This window comes from Meriones unguiculatus, chromosome 17 (assembly GCF_030254825.1).
Source record: "Meriones unguiculatus strain TT.TT164.6M chromosome 17, Bangor_MerUng_6.1, whole genome shotgun sequence".
Lineage (NCBI taxonomy): Eukaryota > Metazoa > Chordata > Mammalia > Rodentia > Muridae > Meriones > Meriones unguiculatus.
This window is the reverse complement of record NC_083364.1, coordinates 47,621,369-47,640,241: the sequence shown is the minus strand read 5'-3', so window position 1 is coordinate 47,640,241 and position 18,873 is coordinate 47,621,369. Positions and strand designations below refer to the sequence as shown.

Sequence of the window (18,873 nt, the reverse complement as noted above, 5' to 3'; positions counted from 1 at the left end):
TATGAGTACGTCAAAATTTATAGGTATCATTTTATTGAGACATTGGGGGGGTTGTTTTGTTTTGTTTTGTTTTGTTTTGTTTTATAAAAGTAGTATGTGGTTTTACCCTAGGCCCCTGGGCTGTCTCGGCTTCTTGGTCACTCAAGCAGTGTCAGATAGAGGTTCCTCTCACAGAGTGGGCCTTAAGTCAACTCTGATATTGGCTGGTTACTCCCACAGCTTTGTGCCACGGTTGCACCAGACTACCTTGCAAGCAGTACAGATTGTACATCAAAGACTCTGTGTCTGGATTGGTGTTTGTGTTTCTCTTTTGGGTAGAATGCAGAGTGCTTTGCTGTAGCAAAGATGCTAGCGTGCAGTAGTGAAGGCTCCGGGTAGACACTAGCTCAAATCCTCCATGTTCAGTAAGTTGTGTGGGTTCTGTCTTCAGCAACTGGGCCTTGCCATCAGTTTGTGGAGAGAAACCTATAGGCTTGGCAGCAGCTTGGTTTGTTGGGGTTCCCGTGGGGCCCCCAATCCATGGCACGGGGACTCGTTTGTGTGGAGAGCCTCAGAGCCAGAGGGGTGGGGGTGGGGAGTTCTGTGGACAGAAAGCAGGAAAGAAAGAGAAGAGTTTTTAAAGCTGGAACTTATAACAGCCCACTCTGCGGAAACCAGCTTAGTACCACAGGACCTAACTCACTTCTGTGACCTGTTAACTTTTGCCAAGAGCCATTCTAGTTACCTCTCTCTAAACCCCAACCCTTAAAGGTCCCACCACTTCTCAAGAAAGCCACACTGGGGCCAACCCATGCAGCCCATGATTTTAGTGGAACAAACCATGAGCAGATCACAGCAATGTATATTAAATAAGCATATTTTAATAGTGTTTTATGATGGCTAGAATTTCTGTTTTCCACATGGCAGAGAGAAAAGAGAGAAATAAAAGTGTCTCTGCAAAAAGAGAGACACTTCTCGGAATATACCAGGTGGTCTTTGGTCTAATGTTTGCCTTGGGTCCATTTGGAAGCAAGTAGTAACTCACTCCTTGGCACTGGGATACGAGTATTAGTAAAATGTAGACACTGAGTCGGGCACGGTGGTACACACCTCTGATCCCAGCACTCAGGGAGGCAGAGGCAGGTGGATCTCTGTGAGTTCAAGGCCAGCCTGGTCTACAAAACGAGTCCAGGACTGGAGAGCCAAGGCTACACAGAGAAAACCTGTCTCAAAAAATTAAAAAAAAAAAAAAAAGACACAAACACTGGAACTGGTTGTGAGAAAACGATATGCTGAGATACTCAGTTTGGGCTTTTGTTTTATTTGCAGTATTTAGCATTTTTTCTTCTTACAACCATTATTTTCCTATTTAAAAAAAAACTATTATACAATTTAACTATGTTCTATTTATTCTTTTTTCTCTACTAAATAAGCTTATTTAAACATAATGAATCCAAGGAGACATTTTTTAAAAAACTGTTTCTAGAAGTCAAAGAGATGTATAATTTAAATTTTATGTTTTACAAATAGAAGCAAATAATGGCTGAGGAATCAAACTGGCTTGTGTTGTTAAAAGCTACTAAGTCTGTGGTCTTTTGCTAAAGCAACAATGAGAGCTTAATGCTTTCCTGGGTCACTCCTGCATTTACATACTAACGTGTATATGCTTGTATGGTCTTCTTTTCATTATCATTCTGTCCTTACCAGGCCGGGCTTTATATTCCAGAGACTCTCGAGACTGTAGATGGAAGCCCACAAGTAGCATGTCTGGGTGTTTAAAAGTTATAAATAAGAGTAATAATTTTTTAAATAAACTTTTGGAGGGGATGCAAGATGTGTCAGAGGTCGAAGGTGCTTGCTGCTAATGCTTACAACCTAAGTTCGAGTCTCCAACTTTCGTAATAGAAGCAGAGAAGTGACCCATGAGAGTTGTCTCCGAAGCTCTGCCTGTGGGCCAAGGTGCATGCATACATGCACAGGCGCACACCATAAACAAATACAGTAATTTAAAATTTTTGAATGAGTCCTACTCTCTTTATCATGTGCAACTTTCACATCATGTGTAAACAAATCCGTGATGAGGCTAAAGGGTAGGAAAAATATCAAAGGCGTTGCTATTAGATGTTGGGGTGTTGGCTTGAAGAGTCCTAAAGCATGTAACTCAAGAGCCTTCTACCTAACTGTGCTATGAAGCTAGGGTTCTTTATACCACAGTTATCTTAATTACTTGTTTTGCCCAAGCTTGTCCCTGATTGCTGTGAATGTGTTGGCTGATTTTATGTGTCCCTTTGAATGGGTGGAGGATACCCAGGTGATGGTAAAAGTACCAGTTATGGGTGCACATGCGAGAGTGTTTCTGGACGTGGTTAGTATAAGAGTTAGTAGACTGGATGAAGAAAACCACACTGTTGTGGTTGGGTATGCCGCCCAACCACCGAGGTTTATCAGGAAATCACCTAGGATTTCTGCCATAAGCATTATGCCCTCTAGAGAGTAAGCATTCTCTCTCTCTCTTTCTCTCTCTCTCTCTCTCTCTCTCTTTCTCTCTCCCCTGTGGAACAGGAGCTCTTTTGAGGGAAGTGGGGGTGGGCACAGAACCTGGGGCCTCCTGAGTGGTTTGGCATGCACTCCGACACTCTACCACTCCCTAAGCCTGAGATGGTGACTTCAATTAGAATTTCCTAGACATGTAGTATTCTGGATTTTCCATGTTTTATTAAAATGACAGGGCAAGTCTGTCCCATTTTTCTCAAACATATCCAGAGAAATTGCTTGTATTTAGAGCAGAACCTAAAATATATGCATATAATATGTAACTATTGTACACATACATTATATATATATATATATATATATCTTGTGATAATAAAAACCAGAGACTTTTCAGGGTTTTCCTTTTAAGTTTGTGTGCAAATAGAAGTGAAACTAATAGGCCAGTGGCCAGAGCCTAATTTACTGTAAGACTGGCCTTGAACTGCTTTTAAGTGCTAGACTAGCAAATACTTCCCTCATTTATAAATGGCTGCCCATACTTACTCTGTCAGTACAAAGTCGCTTATAGTTGTATTGAAAGGTTTTTTTTTAACCATGGCAAATACTAGGAATGACCAACTTATACCAAGAAAAGGTCTGTATTGACTGGTAGTATTGGAGCCTTCAGTTAGTCCTGTTGTGTTTGGGCCTGTGGTGAGGCTGCGTATCTCTGGCAGGAGGGGTTGGTGGAGGAAAAACTGCTCACCTCATGGGAAACTAAAGAGAGAGAGGATGAGATCAGTTTCAACATCCCTTCTAAGAGTATATATACACCCAATGATCTAGAGCAGTGGTCCTCAACAGTCCTAATGCTGTGACCCTTTCATACAGTTCCTCATGCTGAGGTGACCTCCCCAACCATAAAACTGTTTTTGTTGCTACCTCATAGCTGTAACTATGGTACTATTATGAATGATAATGTAAATATCTGTGTTTTTCCAATGGTTTTAGGTGACCCCCATAGGGGTCTAGACCCACAGGTTGAGAACTGGTGATCTAGAGCATTCCCGCTAGGCCCTGCCTATTAAAGTTTTCACAGCCTCCTGAGAATGCCTCTTTAGAAACTGGCCAAGCCTTTAACACCTGGCCCTTTGGGGCCCATTAAGATAAAAAACTATAGCAACACTAAGGCAGCCATGGTGGTGCATGCCTTAAATCCTAGCATTTGGGCAGCAGAGACATGCAGATCTCTGTGAGTCTGAGGCTAGCATAGTCTACATGGTGAGCTCCAGGACAGCAGGACTACATCGTGATGCCCTGTCTCAAAAACAAAACAGAAGCTATAACAATACTGAATGCCTGATTACCTTCCGAGGATCTTCAGTTTCAGGCAGTATAGTCAGTCACACAACGACAAGGTAGTCACATGGCCAGCCCTGGAGATAACCCCGAGACTCCTGCGCCCCAGCCAACTCTCTGTGGGAGCAGCATTCACACAGTACCACCTCTTTGCTGGCAGTTGTGGTTGCAGCCTGGGCTGTGGGAGAGAATGTCGAGATGCTTGGGCCTATTTTCTCAAGGCTTCACCTTGAATCTTTCCTTCCGTTTGTATCCTTTCATGGTGACAAATCCTAGCCACAGAGGTTAACTATATACTGAGTTTTGTGAATCTCCCAAGCATATCAGCAAATTTGGAAGCTAGACTTGGAGATACCTGATGAAATAAAATTACCTGGAAATGAGTTTAAAACTATAACATGTATGAATACAGCTGCCTGTGGGACATTAGTACATCTCTTCACGGTGTCAAAGAGTATGCTGCTCATAACAGTAAAGCAATGAGATATAGTTTAGAGATGGTCTTAGTTACTTTTCTGCTACTGAGCTAAGAGACCATAGCCAAAGCAACTTATAGAAGAAAGAAATTATTGAGGACTTACACTTTCAGAGGTTGGAGTCTGTAACCATCACGGCAGAGAGCACGGCAGCCAGCAGACAGATAAGAGACTGTAGTAATAGCCAAGAGCTTACATCTTGCCCCACAAGAATGAGGCAGAGAGAACTAACTGAAAACGGCATGGGCTTTTGAAACCTTAAACACCAATGGCACACCTCTTCCAGCAATGCCATACCTCCCAATCTTTCCCAAACAGTTCCACCTACTGGAGACCAAATATTCAAACATCTGAGCCTGTTGGGGCCTTTCTCATTCAAGCCTCTAAGAGGTCTACTACTAAGCATTGCCCACAAAAAAGTTGGCAAATAGGTAATAAAAGTTAAAATGTTACTAAATTCATCACTTGAAACAAAAAAAAAAAAACCTCATGCTTTTTTTTTTCAATCTCTACAGCACAAACATGAGGATACAAAAGCACAAACTACATGTTGCAAAGAGTTACAAAATAGTAACATCAGTATGATTAGAATGAAACACACAATTTACAATGGAAAAATATTATTTAAAGCAACTTGTTTTCTATTGATTGAAAAAAATCTTGATGGAAACAAATTTTTAGTTTTCTTCCAGAACCCAAATCATTCTAAGAACCCACCTCCTACACACATAGTATTTGATATTTTATCTCCAGATCGCTTTAGAGAAATTTGTCAGCGTAGCCAGATACAACCTTAAAGAAAGCTCAGAAAGACTTCACAGAGAGAAAAAGAAAAACAACAACACAATTATTTGAAGTTGTTGGAGATATTCTCTAAAGGAACATTAATAAAATGTAAATGGAATTCAATGATCTGATAAACTACCCAAGCTGGTCATTTGAAGTACGTCTGTTATTTCTTCAAGAGGGTAATACAGTGATTCTCACATGTAGTGACTGTACCCAAAGAATAAGTTAGGTAGAAGAGTCAAGATCATGTTTTATATGTGTGAGAGTAGCAAACGTGTGTTCCTGTGCTGAGTTATAGCTTATATAACTGTTTTTTTAAGTTGCACAGAAAAGTTAAAATATAATTAAAGAAACCAACTTAAAGGTTCCCTGGAGAGATCACCAAGGGGTTAAAAGTACTTGCTACTTGTTCAAAGGACCTGGATTTGGCTTCCAGCACCCAGATTGAGACATTCACAACTTCTTATAACTCCTGCTCCAGGGGACCCCACACTCTTTTCTGGCCTCTGCTGATATCCACATACATATGGCACAGACACACAAATAAAAATAAATATTTAAAAAATAAAATTTAAATAGTTCATTCCAACAGATGTTATTACAATTCAGGTAATTTATGTATGGAAATTTCCTTATGTCATTTCTTACATAAATCCCCTTCTTTCTCCTAATATTTCCTTCCCAATGCAAACCACCTCAGTTTTAATATGACTAGGCCTTTCCCATAGTTAATCCCTCGTACTCAATCAACTACTTTTTTGGAAAGTGTTCAATAACATTTTTGAGACAGGCTGTACATAATCCAGGCTGGCCTCAAATTTGGTATGTAGCTGAAAATGGCCTTTAACTTCTGGTCTTCCTCCCTCTACCTCCTAAATGCTTCTATTGCAGACACCACCGCCACACATGGTATTTTAACAAGTAAATTGTAATTACTGTTGTTAAGAAGGGAAATTAAAGGTAACAAAGACTCTTTGGTAAAACAAACATTGAGTACTAATCCATCACCTCCCCCTATATCCAAAAGCAAGTTTTCCCAGTGTCTCTACTCCTTTCCATTCTGGCATTTAAAGTGTGGTGTGTCTAAACTAGGATAAGAGTTGATCTGTGTGAGTTCTGTACTTGCTGACTCTCTGACATTCATGATTCTTTCTACCTGCGTAAACCTACAATGCTTACCTTTTCCTTGGATTAGATGAAATCCCTAAACTTAATACCTACTAGATTTACATAGCTCAGGATCATTCAGAACTGAACAGCCATTTCAAAGAAAGACAACAAGGGAAAAACAACTAAGATAATCTGTAAGAATGGCAAAAAATCTCTTCACTGATCTACCAACCTTCTTCCTGTCCTTAGCAGCTAAACCTGGCAGAGTACAGCTACAGCATTTCACTCACACGAATCTCAGTGAAAAATCTTAGCTCTAAATCTGGGTGTGGTGGTACATCACTTAGAAGGCTGAGACAGAATGATCATAAATTCCAGGCCGGTCCGACCTATGTAACAGACTGTCTCAAAAGCAAAGCAAACCAAACAACGGACTCTAAGGGCTATGTGTCCAGTATGTAATACCTATCTCTATCATATTAACAGTTTTTCAGAGTGCTAACTCTGTGATGAACAACCTCTCCAGATCTCAAAATCAAAGCCACTTTTTTTCTGAACGATGACCACAAACACTCCAAATAGTAAAGAAATGGACCAGGTAATAACATCTGGGAGAAAGCATTCCAGGTGGGCCTATGCAGAGAGGCAGGGGTACACCCGTTTTGGTTTTTTTTTTTTTTTTTTTTTTTTTTTTTTTTTAATTAGTGGAAGAACTTTGACTTTTCTTTGAGACTCAAAGATGCTGGAGATTCCCACTTACATTTTAACAGGTTCATATTTGCTATTGCGTTGGGAATATTCCTAAAGGTGTAACAAGCAATGACACAACCAGCTTTTGGAAGCCATAGAAGTCGTCTAGGTGAGAGGCAATGGGGACTGGGAACACGATGATATCACTAGATATGCTAACGTCTCAAATTCCAGATGTGTTAAAGATTTAAATCAGTGACATTGCTAATAGATTAAGTGTGATATATAAGCAAAGAAATCAAGACTTTCCCTCAAAAAAGTCAGAAAAGGTTTGGCTGGATCAATTGAAGAAATACAGCTGTCACTTACTGAGAAAGGAATGAATGCAAAACGAGAAGAACAAAGGAAAAGGAGAAAATATTAGGAATTCCATTTTGAACAGTTATGTTGTACACACACCATATGTTTTTCTAAACTACATTACATTTCTTCACTAGGGCTAAATTTTCTTCTCAATCTTAGCCCAGAAAAAACCCTGATGTAGGAAGGTAGATGAGGACTCCAAATATCTCCAGGAACCAAGATGATGCCAACAGCCACGTTCAGAGTACTTACAGAACCCTATTGCAAGAACCATTTGCCAGATGTGATCTTCTCCAATACTGATTTTGGCTTGATTTTCCTGAACTTTTACAATTTTCAGTAGTCTTTGAGTCCCAGGGCAACTCTAATGGGACTCTTAAATTCCCTTCCCCATTCTGGTTTTCTACTCTCTCACTGGCAGTAAGTCTAACTGCTATGCATGTCTCCTCTTTGAACTTTGGCCTATACTGGAAATTAGGAAAGCGTTTCATGTGTCCATGGAAAACATAGCATATGTTGGCTCTAAGTCATCGCTCTAAAGTTTTGTGTGAAATAATGTAGTGGCCGAGTGGGGAATAACGATTAAATGCTTGTGATGAACTGAATGAGAATGGCCTCCACCAGCTCATGTGTTTGAATACTAGGTCCCCGGTTTGTGAATGGTTTGGAATGGAATGGAAGGTGTGGCCTTGTTGGAGGAGGTGGGTTCATTTTGAGGCTTCAAATGCCACCTGTCCTTCCCAGTTATAGTTCTGGTTTATGGATCTTATTTTGAGTTCTCAACTGCAGCTCAAATGCCATGGCTGCCAGAGAGATACCGTCTTCTCGGAAAATGAGTTGACATTACAACCACATTTTTCACCAGCTCACTTAATTTTGCAAACGTGTTTTTTCTCAGTGATGTGAACTTATGATAAACGTCAACCATCGTTAAGACGTCCGGAAACAGAAGAGAAAACGGACTTGGTATCCACTAGAGCTACTCATGATGGCTCCTTCCCTTGAGAATCAAATACCACAGAACGAGGTAGTTTTTGGCCTCTGGAAACCGCTGAAAGCTTTCTCACAAAACACACCAATCTGAGGCATAGTTGGTAAAGCTAAGGTGTTAAAGAAAGTCAGCGGGCTTTTCACCCTCTGGTTCCCGACATCCTCGCAGTCTTTGGCGGCGAAAAGTTTGAGCAGGCGAGGTCCTAGAAAACTACAATTCCCAGCAGGCGTCGCGGCAGTGAGACTCACTTGCGCTGTCCAAATCCAATGACTAAAAATCCAATCCAGAGGCTTCTGGGAAAGAAACATGGCGGCCGCCGGGCTGTGGCACAGAGTGGGAAGGCTCCCTGAGATGGCGCCAGCGCTGGGGCGTTGGCCCCGGGCTTACAGCACGCCCCCTGCCTTCGCTGAAGTGCTGAGGCTGCCACCGAAACAGCTAACGAAGGTAGTGTACCCGCTGCGGGAGCTGGAGCGGCACCTCGTCGCGGACGCCGATCCAGGCCTTATCGAACGGAGACTCTTCGACCCGAGCCTGGAGGACCTCGCGAGGGCCGAGAGCGTGTTCGCGGCCACGGCTCGGAACCGCATCGAGTACCTCAGCTCCGCGGTCCGCCTAGACCACGCCCCGAGCCTGCAGCAGCCGGAGGTGAGAGCCGCCTGTCTCCTGTGGGTGCCAGAGCTCGGTTTCGCCGGGGCGCGTTCCCTATCGCCCAACGACAGAGCTTTTTAAGACCAAACACCCGGTGTGGATGCGCCACTTGCGAGCAGTGCCCACGGTGGGTGCTGGGAATCGAACCCTGATCCTCCGGAAGAGCAGACAGTGGTGGTTTTTTCGTTTTTTGTTTCTTTTTAATTTTTATTTTAGTTTCCGTGTGTTTTGCCTGCATGTATGCCTGTGCACCACAATCTTGCTCGTTGCGTTCAGAGACCAGAAGAGGGCATCAGATCCCCCTGGAACTGGAAGTTTCAGGCCGCTGCGAGCAGCCGTGGGGCCTGGGACTTGAACTAGAGTCCTCTGGCACCAAGTGCACTGAACGACTGAGCCATCTCTCCAACTCCGAAAATACAGCATATAATAAATAAACCTCTATTCAGTTCTCTAAGTACTCCATTCTCCTTTCCCCCCCCCCCTCATACCAGGTGTGTTTCATTGGCCGAAGCAATGTTGGAAAATCCTCCTTGATAAAGGCCTTATTTTCCCAGGCCCCTGATGTAGAAGTCAGGATCTCAAAGAAACCGGTATGCTGGGCATCTCTTAAATTTACTTAATTTGAAAAATGCAAGAGATCAGGATTTCTAAGTTCCTAGACAAGAGATTTCTTTTAAACATGTAATAAGGTAAGACATATCATTAGTGTCTGTGTTTTCCCTGAAAAAAAAGGAAGTATAGTTGAATTAATTTCAGGAGTATTGCCAATATCTTGAGGGAAGCATCCTTCTAAATCTTCCTAGTTGCCAAATTAAATATCTTATTGCTGTTTTCTGTTTCTTTCTATAATAGTGAACGACAAGTTCTACACTAGTTATAGGGGGGAAAATGGGCTTACGTTGCTTTGTCTTGTGTAATCTTTTATACCTTCTCACACTCCCATATGTTCTTGCATTTGTTCCAGACATGTATAGTCTTTTACCCAAGGACACGCTTTGCTTTTCTTCAGAGATGCTCTCCTGCACTAACATTCTGTTATTTTCTCCTTCCTTCTACATCCTTTTCAATGATGCAAATTCAGTTGATGCCTAAAATAACCTTTGCTCAAAACTCACCCCTAGTTCCCCTTACCTTAGTTAGTCTGGATGACAGAACACTTCCGCCAGCTGTAATGCTCACTGTCCCACCCCATTCCTTAAGTTTAAGCATTCATGAAACCACTGACTTTTTGCTCCCCACTTCGTCTTCACTGCTCTTTTTCCTCACCACATTAGCCCGCTAAAAGATGACTTCTAGACAGGATGAATTCCATTCTCTTGTATAAGAGGACAGTAGTTAAGGTTTATTCTTTTCATTCTCAAATATGCAATTCTAACAACACTTTCTAACAAATGGACAAATAAGCTAATCAAGAATTTCATCATCATGTATAAAAAGTCCTTTCCTTTGATAGTATCTTGGATCAAACAATTGACTTTAATAACTGTCCTTCTTTACTGAGTCCTAAGAGATTCATGAACACAAAAGCACAAGCAGCCATATTTTATCTTTGCTGAACACTTTTTTAGAAATTTTAGTTTTATTGTTACTTAGTAACTGTGGTGTTGTGCATTCTTTAAAAAAATTATCCATGAGGATACTAAAAGCCACATGCAAACATTTTGGTTTATGGGAACACTAGTCTGCAGAAAAGAAATGTCAAACTTTGGATAAACATTTGAACAGCACTGTAATTCATTCCTCCATATCAGACAATTAGCTAATGGCAAATATACAGCCCAAATCTGGGTGATTTTCATAGACAGCAAAATAGGAAAGATCCTAAAATATTTTGTCTATGTATTTTCAAAATGAAATGTAATGTTTTTAAGCTAAATATACTTTATTTAAAAAAAAAAACAAATTGAAACAATTTAATTATTGGTGGCCACTTCTCTCCACTTTTTTTCCTTTGTTTTCATGGTAGCTCAGAATATATACTTTTAATAAGTATTTGTTGATTGAATAGAAAGCATTTCTAGTCATGAAATAAAGGACATATTTTAAGCCACACACACCCTTATTTTTTTCATTTACTTTATCAGGGACACACAAAGAAAATGAATTTTTTCAAAGTTGGAAAATATTTTACGTTGGTGGACATGCCAGGGTATGGCTATAGAGCACCCGAAGACTTTGTTGACATGGTAGAGGCCTATCTAAAGGAACGAAAGAAGTAAGGATTTTTTTTCTTACAATAGTTATACATTTAGCCCCATTATACATTTAAATCAGGGTGCTCTACACATGACAGGTGCTTCAGATGATCAGACAAGTGACTTTTGATACATTTTATCCTCATAGAACTCTACAATATTGAGGACCAGGCTATTCGCTGCCTGTCTAGCTTCTTCCTAGCCTAGGAAAATCTTCATTTATTTTATCAAGTTGAAACTATAGAGTATTCGACTGTTAGTTCATTCATTTTTTTAAAATGAATGGCTAATTTTGAAAATGAAAATTATTAGCTAATTGATTTAAATAAAATTCAGTAAACTGTCCACTCAGTCGTCACAGACTCTGAAAATGTTATCTTTCTTCTTTGGTCTCCAAAAGAAATCAAGGAATAATATGTTTCAAGAATCACAATCTTGAGGATAATAATGTTAGGCTTCTGAAGCAAAAAGGTATTCATAAAAAAAAACTAGGGATGTAGTTCAGTAATAGAGTACTTGCCTGACTTGCTAAAAGGCTCTGGATTTAATGTTAGCATCACAAATTTAAAATATATATATGGATATATGTGGATATGTATAGAGAGAGACATTTTGGTATAGCTTTACATATAAATGATGCAAAATTAAATTAATATTAAAAATTATAATTTTATTTTTATCTCCTTTTTCCACTAGACTTTAAGGTCTTGCAGGAGGGTCTCATTTATCTTTGTGTCAAACTTTGATCAGCTTAATATGTTCTTATTGAAACAAATTGGAATTTGGCAAATTTGGTTATTGGAAGTACTATAAACTACATTGAGTTCTATTGGACTACAGGATGAAGTTCCTAGGATGAGAGAGACAGGTAACTGAGTATATTTTATATTGCTATTAATTTTCTTTGTTTTTACAGTTTGAAGAGAACATTTTTACTAGTGGATAGTGTTGTTGGAATTACAGAGGTAGACAATATTGCCATAGAAATGTGTGAAGAATTTGCATTGCCTTATGTGGTAAGTCTTCTTTAGACTCATGGTGGCAGTTAGAAATCACAGTTTAGGATTCCTATGAATATGCAAATATAAGTTATGAGCAGTGGCTGGGAGATGGCCCATGGTTAAGAATGCTTGCTACAAAAGCATGAGGACCTAAGTTCTAGTCCTCTCTAGTCCTCCACACCCACATAAAAAGCTGTGTGGCCACTGCGTGCTCATAACCCCGGTGCTCTAGAGGGAGAGAGCAGAGGACACACAGCTGGCTAGCTGCCAACCTAGCGCCCAGTTCAGTGAGAGGCCCTGGCTCAAAAGAAAAAGACGAGCATGATAGACATGTCCTCCTCCGGCCTCCACAGGCAGATATGTGCGAACATACACACATACATGCACACACTTATACACACAAGTATACATTACATATACACACAGAAAAAAAATCGAAGAAAGTGCCTTTAAGTTCTATGACACTTTCATACTTTTTTCTCATCTTTTAGTTTTGAGCTTAAATTTATGCAGTGTGCATGTATACACATGTACATAAGAGTGTGCCACATGTCTGGGGATACCTGTGAAGGCCAGAGGAGGGTAAAAGATTTTTCTGAAGCTGGAGTTACAGCAGGTTGTGAGCCACTCACTAGGGGTGCTGGAAACTGAACTCAGGTCCTCGAAAGAGCAGCATGTGCTCTTGACATGCTGCAGGCATCCTCCAACCCAAGCTCTTAAACATACAGTCAGTTTTTTAAGCTGCTCATTTAGTGTTCTTAAATGCTTTTACTTCCATGATGTTTTCTTATGACAATACAAAAACTTGTTGAAAATATGTTCCCAGCTCTTGAACACCAGCTCCTGGCATAGTACTTAATGAAGATTTGAATACAGCAACATAAATTTAGCAAACCAAAGTCTTCAAAGAACATAGATGATTCCAGTACAGCACACACAAGTAGAATTTTTATATTCTTAAAAATACATTCTTTTCTGGGCTGGAGAAATGTGGTGGCTCAGCAGTCAGGAGCACTCCCAGCAAACCCAGGTTCAATTTCCAGCAACTACAAAGTAGCTTATAACTGTCCGTCACCCCAGTTCCAGGGGTTTTGACACCCTCACACAGAATTACATGAAGGCAAAATACCAGTGCATATGAAATAAAAAGTATCTTTAAAATTTTATTTTAGGAATATCTCACTAGGGTTTTTCCTAATGGCATAAAATTGACCTTCACTAAAATGCAGATCACATTAATTTTGCTTTGTAATACTTCCAGATAAACTGACTTTTTAAGAAAAGTGAGGAACTCAATTATTTTTACTTTTCAAAAACCTGTCAGAAACCACTACACTAAAGCAGTGAAGTTTCATATGAACAAAGCCATGTGACTTGTCAGCCAGTTTTGTTGATTTTTTGAAGTCATGAAATTCTTAGGATTGGCCAAAGTCCTATGAAGTGTTAGGCACACTGTTATAATGCATCAAGGAATTGGGGTAAAAATGACTGAATATTATCAAACATGGATTTCCTTCATTTGAACTGAAGGAAATACTATTTTCGTCTTTGGAAAAGGAAATGAGATATCAGCCATAACCCAAGTACCCAAGGAGGGAGAAACAACAGTCAAAAAGTTGACTTTAAATTTTATCCTAGTGGAGTTCTGGTTGAATGACAGAATATTTGCTGGGGCACATGCACACGTTTGATATTCCCCAGGAAAATCTGAGAGATTGAAATTTCACTTTTCCTTGATTTGTAATTACACATGCTTTGAACTTCCTCTACTATTTTGTAGTTGGTAAGTAACATTGTACATTTACCAAGATTACAACTATAGTAGTTATATCCAACAAATAAACCCAACTTCTAATTTTTCCTTTAGAGCATTATATGAAAAATGAACTTTTGATTAGAAACTGTTACATTATTGGCAGTGTTATGTGGCTCAGCTAGGTTATATTCGTTTAAATATTGTAGATACGTTGTAATCACCTGGAATAGCTGATGTCTATTATAAATGTGGCTCAGTGATTCTCACTGATCTTTTAAAAAAAGTTCAAGACCTGTTTGTGTGTAGCAAAAGATTGTTAAGTAGCAGACACACAGTATACACTTTATACGGGATATATATTAGCACATGTCATCATCACAGCAAATTATTTATGGCTTGTTTTTATTTTATAGTTGTGAAAGTAGTAGAGATTAAGAAATTTACCCAACTTAGCTTAACTGAAAGATTGTAGTTAAAATGTGTAAAACTATATTGCTTTTATTTCTAATACTTAAATTATTTTTCTGTAGATGATATTAACAAAAATTGACAAATCTTCCAAGGGCTATCTTTTCAAACAAGTGCTTCAGATCCAGAAATTTGTTAACACGCAAACACAAGGCTGCTTTCCTCAGTTGTTTCCTGTAAGGTAAGAGTCAGATTGTTCTCATGACATTTCGGACTAAAAGCCTTTGCTGTGAAATCAGTGTTCCTTGATTAGGTTCCACTTGGAAAACTGATCAGCTGTGAGTGTCAGTACAGTCTGCTACTTCTTTGTTCTGTCACCTGCCTCTTCCTTATAGGTACTTCATTCTCTTTCTGCTTCAGCCTAGCTCAACCCTAGACCATGGCAGAAATGAAAACTTTACTTTTCAAACCAACTTTTACCTTTATCTATCATTGTTTCTGCAGGCACATGCATGAGGTGGTGTGCCTGTGGAGGTCAGAGGGTACCCTTTTAGAGTCTTTCCTGCCACTTTGTGGGATCTGAGACTCAAGGCATCAGGCTTTCGAACAAGCACTTCCACCTGATGAGCTTTTTAATTTCAAACTACTTATCTAAATGATATAAAAAGCTCATTCACACCATAAATTTGTTTGATCTGCAAAGTTTGCCTGAAAATTTACAGGAAAAATTTTCCTTCAAGATGACTATAGTTCAAGACCAGCCTGGGCTACATAGTAAGCCCCTCTTGCCTTAAAAAAAAAAAAAAAAAAAAAAAAAAAAAAAAGTATTAAAAATTTTAATATACAATAGGCCTATATAAAGAAGAAAAAATGTTTAAAGTTTGAATTAACCTGGACAGACAGGTATTTTCTGAGCTGGTAAATTTGAGGACACTGTGGTTTCATGAAAAACTTGGGTTTTTACTTCTGTTGTGCATCTTGGGTACAGTGAGTAATGTATGCTGAGGCAGCTGAACCATCAGTCTCTAGTTTCCTTGCTCTGACTTGTTTATGGTGATAATCTGTGAGAAAATAAGAAGCCAAGTAACAAGTTTTGTGTAGGTGGAACTGTCCCCTTCGCAGCCATTTTAGTCATCAGTCTAAATCAGACTGGAATTGAGGTTATGATGTGCCCTTCAGGATCCCCATTCTTATTCCTACAAAATGCTCTTCTCCATTCACCTACATTCATGTCTGTCCTGTTTCTTTACTTTTACCCTTCAAGTTCAGTGGAAATCCTAGAGGCAGAAGTAACATCCTAATTCCTCCCAGAATGCTCAGCATTGTCATATAAAACAGCCATTTATTTTAACTGTTTAGTATGAAATAAAATACACTTAAAAAGCACACAAAGTTAAACTAGCAAATCATGGTTAATATATAGCTATGTTGAAAAAATATGTAAATTTTGCTTCTCTAAACTTTGTTTGAATTAACAACATACTGTGACTAGGAAAGTTAAAATTTTTGGGAAGCTACAACAGTGGAATTATGGAGTTCCAAAAATGGGGCTGATGAGGCAGAATCCCCACACTGCTGTATTTGTAAACTGTATGCCAAAGAGCAGTCCTGTCAAAATGTAGCTTGACATTAACTAGAGCTCTGTGAAAACTGATAGTGGGGGAGGGGTTGCTGCACATACAATCATTGATCTTCACAGTAAACATGCCTGTTTCTCATAGACGGTTATAAGCGAAAAACCATCACTCAGAGAGGTTAGTTACAGAGAGGTATCTGTTGAAGTGGGAAGAGCTTGGGCCTTAGGATCAGGCAGCCATGGTTTTGTATGACATCTATAGGTTTCTGCTAGAGGCTACCAATTTTAAAGCAATTTGTTTCATTTTCTCACTGGTCAATGTCACTAGACGGGTCATGTATTGTGACTGATATATACACTTTAAATACATAATTTCTTTTCTTGCCAGTTGTAAGTGGCAGGATTAAACTTAAGATCCACATTATTGGATTCCTGGTGTTTTTTAAGGGCATTTGCTTTTTTAGATGTGACCCTGGAATTACTGCTGCCAAACATATTTACCACATGTGACCAAGGCCCTGCAGGTCACCAAACATTCAGAATCTATGAACTGATACATGGAGGCCTGCTACCCTGAAATAATTTTAACATTCACTTTAACACACCAATCATTTATAGAAATGTGCTCATAGAGACATTTAATCTGGAAAGGTTTGGCTTTGAACCTAAAAACAAAAACTAAGTGATAATTTTCATGCGTGAACTCTGACCCAACACAACAGAGAAGTGTAACTGTGAAGTCCCCATACAGATTAATATTTATGATTCCTATACCTTATAAATGACATGGAGAAAAGATCTAAGTAGGCATAGTAGTTGCTTCTGAATTTTTTGTGTAGTAAATTGCCAAACGGATTAGAACTGACTCTGAGGCAGCACTGAGTTAACAGAAACACTTACAGAAACACTGCATATGCGTGCAGAGTGCCAGTTAGTATCTGACATCTGGCCTGTAGCTCTCCTTTAAGTTAGATCCGCTTACTTCAGTTGTAGAAGTTGTAAACAAGCCTGTTTTCAGCAGGGTAGATTTGGCCAGAAAATTTAAAATGCTATACTCGATAACACAACTAGCAGCACTACACGAAGACTTCGGCCTAATAAACCAGGGTTTTCTTGCCTGAGTGAAGTGGCACACATAAGTCTCAGTATGTGACATTTCCTAACCTAAAAATATTTCAAAGTCGTTGAATTTTTATCACGAAAAGATCAAACTAATATCAACACCTACTCTGGAGAACAAAGTGAAATGGAAGATGTGGTAAAACATTTAGAATCCTGAAATTGATTGGATGTTGTAGATCATCAGATTTAGAATATTGCATGAAACTGACAAAGGAGAAGGAAGATAGCACAGACTAAAAGGCACTGCCCTCCCCATCATGAGACTATTTAAAGAAAAAAAAAAGTAAGAGTTTATTTAAAGAAAAAAAAAATGGGTTGCACGAATTGAGATTGTGTTGCAACTTCTGAGGTAAGGGAGAAAATTAAGTTTTTTGTCTTTTTTTTTTCTTTTCACAGTGCAGTGACCTACTTTGGAATACATCTGTTGAAATGCTTTATAGCAGATATAACAGGAAGTCTTAAGTAAATGCTCCCAGAAAAGATAAAGTTTTGAAGTTCTTCATGTCAATTGGAGTTAAACACCTAGAAGAATTCCAATATTGTTTTAAATATTGTGAATTTCAATGAAGGAAGTTCAGCTTTAAAACCTGGATTATCATGAAGAATGAATTTGTTGGGTGTGAGGGTTATAAATAATTAAATTATATTGGTCATTAGAACATGCTAACTGGCTTTCCTCTTTTAACAAACTGACAAGTCCAACAACAGAAATCTGTCAAGTAAGACCCTCCTACCATGTAGACAGGTTTGATAAATTGGGTTTTTCTCTTAGAAATGTCTATTGTCTTTAATGTTGTAAATGTAAAAGTGAACTAGGTAAAGGGGGGGAGTGCATTTCTGTAAAGCATGCATAAGTAGAAAAGTAAATGACTATATGTATGCCCATAACTCTTCTAGTCTTTATTCAAATACGAAAAAAAAATGTTAATTTGCCAGGCCATGGAAACGGCAGTCATGTGAGAACAGAACCGCTGCCCTTTGGGTGAATACAGAATGATAATAATCAAAACCCAGGATTCAGGTTCCACTTCTAGCGTCTGTTGTCACTTGGTCCTTGGGAAAAATCACTTGATTTTTTTTTCTCACCTCTATGGTGGCTATCGGCACCTTGTCTATAAAGACTAACAAGTTATACTGACGACAGCTGCGTGTTTACAAATCCAAACCAACACAGTAAAACTCATAGGCTTTTATCCCACCTTAAAAGAAGTAGCAAAAATAAACAGGAACTAGAGATAAGTGAGGAAACTAATTCACAAGTCACAACAGTTTAGAATCATTGTGGTAGATTCAGAACGGAAAGACTAGCTTTGACCTGCTGCTCACAGGAGCACATTTTATAAAGGTATCAACCCTTCATCAAGTATCTTAGCATTTCAAAATGAGACTGCTATTAGAGGTTGTAACTGTGGTAAGGCCACACAACTTTGTGGCTTTTACACTGTAAAAAAATTTTTCACAAAGCAAAGCATAGGTGCCAAATGAATTATACTGGAAGGCATCCTTCTGCCAAAAGTAGAGCTGTCTGTCAAAGCTTCCCATGGCAGTACACTTGTGAGGTGGCCAAGAAATAGGAGTGTTGAAATGGAAGGAAAGCTTGCCCAGCATGCTTTCATACACTGGAGCTTGGTCCTGAGGGACTTTCTGAGCAGCCTCAAGACATGGACCTCTAATGCAAGGGAATGGAGTTCAACAGTAAAATGATGGCCTAGCATATATGAGGCACTAGATTCCATTTCCAGTTGTACATGCCCAAGTGCCCAGGGGTTCATACGCTGATACACACACATACACTACACACACAGATCACACACTCAAAAAAGCCTAGAAGCTGGGACAGGTCCCCATAGCAGAAGGTGAGATCCAGCCCTACTCAACAGGGTTTGATACAGCAGTGTCAAGAGGATCTGAAAGTACACAAATTCTTTCAGAGGGCAC

At 39.3% G+C, this 18,873-nt stretch overlaps 1 protein-coding gene across 2 annotated transcripts; it reads left to right on the top strand.

Moving 5' to 3' along the window:
- The first annotated feature begins 8,507 nt into the window (after positions 1 to 8,507).
- Gtpbp8 (GTP binding protein 8 (putative)) lies at positions 8,508 to 17,823 on the top strand. Of its 2 annotated transcripts, none has more exons than XM_021661842.2 (6): positions 8,508 to 8,874; positions 9,369 to 9,467; positions 10,962 to 11,092; positions 11,989 to 12,088; positions 14,360 to 14,478; positions 17,332 to 17,823. In XM_021661842.2, exons 1-6 carry the CDS (start codon positions 8,536 to 8,538, stop codon positions 17,399 to 17,401), a joined length of 858 nt encoding a protein of 285 aa, XP_021517517.1. In that variant the 5' UTR covers positions 8,508 to 8,535; the 3' UTR covers positions 17,402 to 17,823. The 2 variants fall into 2 exon arrangements, with proteins under 2 accessions (XP_021517517.1, XP_021517518.1); XM_021661843.2 differs by having other exon boundaries at positions 8,510 to 8,673.
- The last annotated feature ends 1,050 nt before the right edge of the window (positions 17,824 to 18,873 follow it).

Excerpts from the sequence above, each read along its gene's own strand:
- Gtpbp8 (XM_021661842.2), top strand. The coding sequence starts at position 8,536 with ATGGCGGCCGCCGGGCTGTGGCACAGAGTGGGAAGGCTCCCTGAGATG. Across the intron at positions 12,089-14,359 it reads AATTTGCATTGCCTTATGTG|ATGATATTAACAAAAATTGA; the intron begins GTAAGTCTTCTT and ends ATTTTTCTGTAG. Across the intron at positions 14,479-17,331 it reads CCTCAGTTGTTTCCTGTAAG|TGCAGTGACCTACTTTGGAA; the intron begins GTAAGAGTCAGA and ends TTCTTTTCACAG.